This window comes from Labrus bergylta, chromosome 12 (assembly GCF_963930695.1).
Source record: "Labrus bergylta chromosome 12, fLabBer1.1, whole genome shotgun sequence".
NCBI classification, from domain to species: domain Eukaryota; kingdom Metazoa; phylum Chordata; class Actinopteri; order Labriformes; family Labridae; genus Labrus; species Labrus bergylta.
Window position 1 is genome coordinate 998,274 of NC_089206.1, and position 7,500 is coordinate 1,005,773.

General features: G+C 44.6%; 1 protein-coding gene across 2 annotated transcripts in view; it reads left to right on the plus strand.

Moving 5' to 3' along the window:
* ccdc120a (coiled-coil domain containing 120a) overlaps window positions 1-7,500 on the plus strand; it is a 21,097-nt gene that overhangs the window by 6,497 nt on the left and 7,100 nt on the right. Inside the window, exons 2-5 of one of the 2 annotated variants that reach the window (XM_029282255.2) lie at window positions 5,828-6,053; window positions 6,763-6,854; window positions 7,212-7,339; window positions 7,477-7,500. The exon at window positions 7,477-7,500 is cut by the window's right edge and continues 84 nt beyond it. In XM_029282255.2, the coding sequence (XP_029138088.1) occupies window positions 6,824-6,854; window positions 7,212-7,339; window positions 7,477-7,500 (183 nt within the window). In that variant the 5' untranslated portion in view covers window positions 5,828-6,053; window positions 6,763-6,823. Of the gene's footprint in view, window positions 1-5,827; window positions 6,061-6,762; window positions 6,855-7,211; window positions 7,340-7,476 lie in introns of both variants that reach the window. The other variant, XM_020658268.3, reaches the window with a different exon arrangement.

Here is a 7,500-nt window from a genome sequence, read left to right on the forward strand (position 1 = left end):
TGAAGATGACACAAGTGTGATGTCAGAGCTCAGAGGTCAGAGGCTTTTGAGAATAAAAGTGAAAATAATCAGAGACGCTTTTCAATCAGACAGACTTCTTCTTCTGTGGTGTTTTTAAATCAGGTGTCTTTGTAGTGTGTTTATTGTCGGCCTGATGGATGGATGAATGTTTCACTGCCCTCACAGGGAAAATAAAAACAAACTTTGACCTTTAAACCATCTCTATGCATCACTGCTCCTCTGGTTCTCTTCCTGTATGCAGCTATTTAATGCTTTTATTTTGACAGACAAAAAGAGTGAGTTGATGTAGCTTCCTGTGGTTTTATTGTGAAGTGTCAAAGTGGAAGTGGTGTGTGTGTAGAGTCAGAGAACACACACACACACACACACACACACAGACACAGAGAGAGAGAGAGAGAGAGAGAGAGAGAGAGAGAGAGAGAGACTCCCAGGGAGTGTGTGTGAGCTCAGAGTTGAACTGAACTCAGGAACAAGCTGAACTGTTTTTTTCTGCTCTGTGACTCCAGCAGCGATTGATCCAGATCTTTACCCGGAACCTTTTAACCTGGATTTATTCCTCTTTGATTCTGGATTTGTTCTGCATCTTGTCCTGTGTGAATCCTCTGAGCTCTGTGGATGTTTGGAGCCTGAAGGTCTGAACAGCTGCTGCAGAGATGTTCTCACTCTGGAGTCTGGAGGTATTTAAATCATTTAACAGTTTAAAGGGATTTTATAACTAATTTAACCCAAGTTAGACTGGTTTAACCTGAGTTAAAGTGAGTTAGACTGGTTTAACCTGAGTTAAAGTGAGTTAGACTGGTTTAACCTGAGTTAAAGTGAGTTAGACTGGGTTAAGGTGAGTTAGACTGGGTTAAAGTGAGTTAGACTGGGTTAAAGTGAGTTAGTCTGGGTTAAAGTGAGTTAGTCTGGGTTAAAGTGAGTTAACCTGTGTTAAACTGGGTCAGACTGGGTTAAAATTGGGCTGTGTTTGTGAGTTTGAAGCTGCAGAGGCTCTCAGGTGAGTTACCTGTGTGAGGTCATCAGGTTGGAGCAGTTTGTGGTTCAGAGTCTGATTCTGCTCCGATCTCACATCCATTAATGTCCAAATCCCGCTCTTATGGTGTGTTCCATTTAGCTCGGCACTCGGATCTTGAGTTAACCGCGTTCTATTTGCCAAGTCGGACAAGCAACATGGACGCCTCCAGCTGTACCTTTGTTTTGTTCGCTAACACCTGACAACATGTCCACAGATATGTTTATTCATTTTTAACCCCAGAATCTTTAGCATTATTTATTGATAATCTGTCGCACATCGTTTGTTATGGCTTCACTCTGGACTTTTTGAATGCACTTTGGATGTTGATATGTTATACGTGTGCGTGTGCATTGTTTTTGTTCTTCATGCAGGCTGTGTCAGACTGATGCTTTCTATACGACTGAACTTAGTTGAATTTGAATTTAATTGATTTAATGACACAATAAGAGAATTCAGCTGCTCGTCAAAACAGCTTAAACATCATTGTTGATGCACGTAGCGGCCATGTTGGACTCGGGCTACTGAAGTTGCGCCGAGTTTAGGAATGGGAATTCTGATGGGTTGTTCCTGATGACGTTTCAAACCGGTAACTCGGAAATTCTGACTTCATGAAATCAAATGGCTCACACAACTAGGCCACAACTAAGCCACAACTAAACTCAGACAACCCGAGCAAACCCACAGCGCCCCCTGTACTTCAAAGAGCTTATTGAAGGCGGCATTAGATACATTACACAGCTTACCTCCGGCTTTAACGTGTAACACACCGATGGTCGGGTGGTGCGGAGAAAGAAGACGGTTTCAAAATCTCTATGTTTGGTTTGAGGAGCTACACACACACACACACACAGTCACACACACACACACACACACACACACACACACACACACACACACTGTAACTCTGTTGAATATTTAAACTCTGTATTTGCATCTCTTTGTCTGCAGCTGCAGCCCTACATCCCCCATGGTGTGTGTGTGTGTGTGTGTGTGTGTGTGTTTTTGTGTGCATGTGTGTGTGCGTGATCTTCAACTCTTTGTCGAAGACTATGAGCTGGTTACCATGACAATGATCTGACGTTAATGTAAGGACTGAAGCTGAACACGACAGTGGGGGGAAGGTGGGGAATGACACCCAACCCCCCTTTAAACAATCGATCACTCAATCACTCTTCATTTGTACAGCACTAATTCATGACAAACGTTTCCTGCAGACACTTTGCATAAACAACAGGTCCAGACCTAAGTCTTGGATCAGAACCAGACTCTTGTTGAACAGACAGATGTTGCGAGCAGAACCAGATTCATGCTTTGGATTAGAAAGTCCAAGGCAGTCCCTAAGACAAAAATGTTCATAAGCAACACTAACAAGATCCACAATGTTACCACGTGGTCCAAGGAAAAGTTAGTAAACGCTGTTCACAAGACTGATTAATTAAAAGTCCACATAAAAAGACCACAGGAGCTCAATGTCCCCTGTCAGTCTAAGCCTATAGCAGCATAACTAGAAGCTGGTCTAAGCCTGGGCCTGCCCTAATTATAAGCTCTACCAAAAAAGGAACCCTTTAAGTCTATTCTTAAAAGTACAAAGGGGGGGCTGGCCTCCTGGACCCTGACTGGTAGATGATTCCAAAGAAGAGGGACCTGATAACTGAAGGCTCTACCTCCCATAGTACATTTAGAGGCTGTAGGTACCACGAGCAGGTCTGATAACTGAAGGCTCTACCTTCCATAGTACATTTAGAGACCGTAGGTACCACGAGCAGGCCTGATAACTGAAGGCTCTACCTCCCATAGTACATTTAGAGACCGTAGGTACCACGAGCAGGCCTGATAACTGAAGGCTCTACCTCCCATAGTACATTTAAAGACTGTACCACGAGCAGGCCTGATAACTGAAGGCTCTACCTCCCATAGTACATTTAGAGACCGTAGATACCACGAGCAGGCCTGATAACTGAAGGCTCTACCTCCCATAGTACATTTAAAGACTGTACCACGAGCAGGCCTGATAACTGAAGGCTCTACCTCCCATAGTACATTTAGAGGCCGTAGGTACCACGAGCAGGCCTGATAACTGAAGGCTCTACCTCCCATAGTACATTTAAAGACTGTACCACGAGCAGGCCTGATAACTGAAGGCTCTACCTCCCATAGTACATTTAGAGACCGTAGGTACCACGACCAGGCCTGGTAACTGAAGGCTCTACCTCCCATAGTACATTTAGAGACCGTAGATACCACAAGCAGGCCTGGTAACTGAAGGCTCTACCTCCCATAGTACATTTAGAGACCGTAGATACCACAAGCAGGCCTGGTAACTGAAGGCTCTACCTCCCATAGTACATTTAGAGACCGTAGATACCACAAGCAGGCCTGGTAACTGAAGGCTCTACCTCCCATAGTACATTTAGAGACCGTAGGTACCACAAGCAGGCCTGGTAACTGAAGGCTCTACCTCCCATAGTACATTTAGAGACCGTAGGTACCACAAGCAGGCCTGATAACTGAAGGCTCTACCTCCCATAGTACATTTAGAGACCGTAGGTACCACGACCAGGCCTGGTAACTGAAGGCTCTACCTCCCATATTACATTTAGAGACCGTAGATACCACAAGCAGGCCTGGTAACTGAAGGCTCTACCTCCCATAGTACATTTAGAGACCGTAGATACCACAAGCAGGCCTGGTAACTGAAGGCTCTACCTCCCATAGTACATTTAGAGACCGTAGATACCACGAGCAGGCCTGGTAACTGAAGGCTCTACCTCCCATAGTACATTTAGAGACCGTAGATACCACGAGCAGGCCTGATAACTGAAGGCTCTACCTCCCATAGTACATTTAGAGACCGTAGGTACCACGAGCAGGCCTGATAACTGAAGGCTCTACCTCCCATAGTACATTTAGAGACTGTAGGTACCACGAGCAGGCCTGCATTCTGGTAGCATAACGTTCTTGAAGGGTAGTACGGCACTATTATCTCTTTAAGATAAGATGGTGCCTGGCCATTTAGAGCTTTGTAAGTGAGAAGAAGGATTTTAAATTATATTTTAGGTTTTATTGGGAGCCAGTGCGGAGCTTTTCTTAGTTCTAGTCAGTACACAAGCTGCAGCTTTTTGGACCAGTTGAAGAGTCTTTAGAGGCTTTTCAGGGCAGCCTGATAAAAGAGAATAATAACCCAACCTGGAGGCAACAAATGCATGAACTAGTTTTCTTTATCGTTTGGAGATAGGATGCCTTGCTCTGTGTGCAGATATGAGTTCTCTATGTGCAGGTAGCTGTCTTCTTCTGTGGTTTTACAGGTTATGAATAAAGGCAAGGGGAAGTTTAAATACAGGGACGTGCCTCTGTCTGAGTTTTCATCACAGTACATGTACAGTCAGTTCTCTTTCTGTGTGGGAGCCCTGGGGATGACATCACTCCTCTCTCACCGGTTTCCGGGTTTTCATCGCTCATTTCCCGTTTCCTCTATCCTGTTGGGCAGCACTTCCTGTTCTCAGGGTCAAAGGTCACCAGTATTTTGTGTGGTGTACTTATATAACAGACATCGTTCAGATCATTGTGGGTTTTTTTTGTAATAAAAGCTTAGGAGCGTCTCCTGTAGCAGCTGATACTCTGCAGCCAATCACAGAGCAGGGGTCTGTGTTTACTGACTCGCAGAGATCACAGATAAAGTTCCTTTTTGAAGATATCACACTGTTGTGTCTGCAGAAAGACCTCTGTATGTGTGTGTGTGTGTGTGTGTGTGTGTGTGTGTGTGTGTGTGTGTGTGTGTGTGTGTGTGTGTGTGTGTGTGTGTGTGTGTGTGTGTGTGTGTGTGTGTGTGTGTGTGTGTGTGTGTGTGTGTGTGTGTGTGTGTGTTGAGATAGACGTGTCTGAACTCGTCGTTCTTTCTAAGTTTTTCCTCAGACAGCAGATCTTGAGCGGGGAACAACCGACAAGACAATCAGGCTGATTTTTTGGTCTGACTATCTCCTTCAGACAAATCTAATCAAAGTCCAGGTGTGTTGATGGTTCTGAAGATGATCTCGTCAAATGTTCCTGTGGTGTAAGGTGCGTTAAGAATGAAGTCGGGGGCCACAAGGATTTCAAATCATACGAGAATGAAATGTGAACAAAACGATGGCGAGATGTGAAGCGAGCTGACCGAAGAAGGAAGAACAACAACTGCAGCAAATAGATTTTTACCTCCTCCAGCTCGCTCTGTGACATGTACTGAATATGTTTACACCGTCTTCAGGTCTTTAGCCAAAGGTAAAAGAAGTCCAATGCAATCACCAATTCTTCCTGTCTGTCGTCCTCCACGTTTGTTACAGTTTATGTCATGTTTGAGGGTGAGATATTTCCAGCGTCTCTGGTTGTTGTTGATGAATCTGTCAGTGTGTGATGTGCAGTTTTGGTCATATCGTTGCTCTCCAGTGACGTCCAGAAAGATGGACAACATGCCCCTATCTCCTCCGGTTGTGCTGAAGTGAAGCCTAAATACCCTTTGATGGGTGCTGACATATTGAATGTTTAGAGCCAGAGTCTGTGGAGTAGAGATTAGTATTTAAGCCCTGCCCCTTCCTCTAACCAAAACACACCTTTAACTTTCTAATAAAAGGTTGAGGTTGGTACAGATTCTTTTCGGTTTGAAGCAGACACAAATTACACAAATTACACAAACTACAGTATGTATGAGAAACAATTATTTAAAGTGTGTTTTGATTTTATAGGCTAAACTTTGGAATCTTATCATGTTGTTGTGGTGACTTCTGATTGGCTCTCAATCTGTTTTATCTTCTTTAGGTCTGACGCTCTGAAGACTGCCCAACTCCCTCTGCAGGCTGGCCGAGGAACTGTTCTACCAGCTGGTATTAGCTAACTGCTAACAGCTAGTACCTTACAGCTACATGCTGCCAGCTTACTACTAGTGGTTAGCAGCTAAAGGCTAAACGCTAACAGCAGTTCTGTGGTTGGTGTTGAGATGCTGGATAACCACAGGCGGGAACGACTGGAGCTCTTATGAACACAGGTACAAGGTGAGGTGATTGATTGATTTGTGTAGAAACGATGACGACATGTGTTGTTGTTGTTGTTGATTTTATCAGACTGAGTCAAATTTCTGTTTTCTAAGAAGCTTAATTAGATGTTTATGTTCAGTTTATAAATGAGACGAGATTGGGTTGTCAGCACTAACTAGTTAATCCTGATTAATCTCCTGTTTGTCCCTTCAGGCTCTCCGTAGATACTCGTCCTCAGTGTCTCCCTGTAGTCTCACTGCTGCATCTCTGAATGTCTCATTTCACTTTAACAAACTCTCAGACAGTAATATCCACCTGATGACATCACACATTGACCTTATGACATCACACAGTGACCTTATGACATCACACATTGACCTTTGTTACCGTTCCTTTGAGCTGTTTGACGTCACTTTGGGGTCCCTAACCACTTCCTGTTTCTGTGTTTAACTTCCTGTCCCTGTAACCTTCCATCTACCAGAAGGGCCTTACTGTATTTCAAAATAAAAGCACACAGCAAATAGAGTATTCTCAGCTTAAGGCAGTACACAATTTCAAAATAAAAGCACACAGCAAATAGAGTGTTCTCAGCTCAAGGCAGTACACAATTTCAAAATAAAAGCCGAACTGTTTTTATTTTTAAATGTGAAATAATGGACATGCGATTGAATGTGAGAGTTTTAGATGAGGATGAAGTTAGATTTGAATTTGTGTTCACAGTTGAGAGAGCGAGTGTGGGAGTCAATCAGAAGACGGTGGGCTCACATGGGAAACAAAAGCCATGGAGGTCAAAGGTCAACTCATCTCACCTGGTGAGAACCAACCGCACTTAAACCTCCATAAGCCCCACCCCCTCAGTTACTGTGGCTTAGAAACATGGCGGAACTTCTCTCCATCATCAAATGGCGAGGAGAAAAGTTCACTACAGAGACATGCTGTATGTTTGTGTAACTGTGTGTGTGTGTGTGTGTGTGTGTGTGTGTGTGTGTGTGTGTGTGTGTGTCTGTGTGTGTGTGTGTGTGTGTGTGTGTGTGTGTGTGTGTGTGTGTGTGTGTGTGTGTGTGTGTGTGTGTCTGTGTGTGTGTGTGTGTGTCTGTGTGTGTGTGTGTGTGTGTGTGTGTGTGTGTGTGTGTGTGTGTGTGTGTGTGTGTGTGTGTGTGTGTGTGCAGACCCTCTCACATGTCCAGACAGGAAGCAGCGGGAGCGAATGGCAGAGCTGCAGGAGAGGAGGCGGAGCCTGCAGGCCCTTCTGAGCACACGATTGGCTGAGCTGAGACGGATCTGTCTGCAGGAGGCTGTGAGTGATGTCATAACCTCTGATATGGATCAACCAATCACAGCCAGGCTGACCCCCGGACTCTGCTGAGTCTTAATTCTCTCACCTGTAGCGTGTGATGTCACCTGTGATGTTGTTTCTGTGTTCTTATTGGTTAGGAGCTGACAGGCGCGGTGCCAACT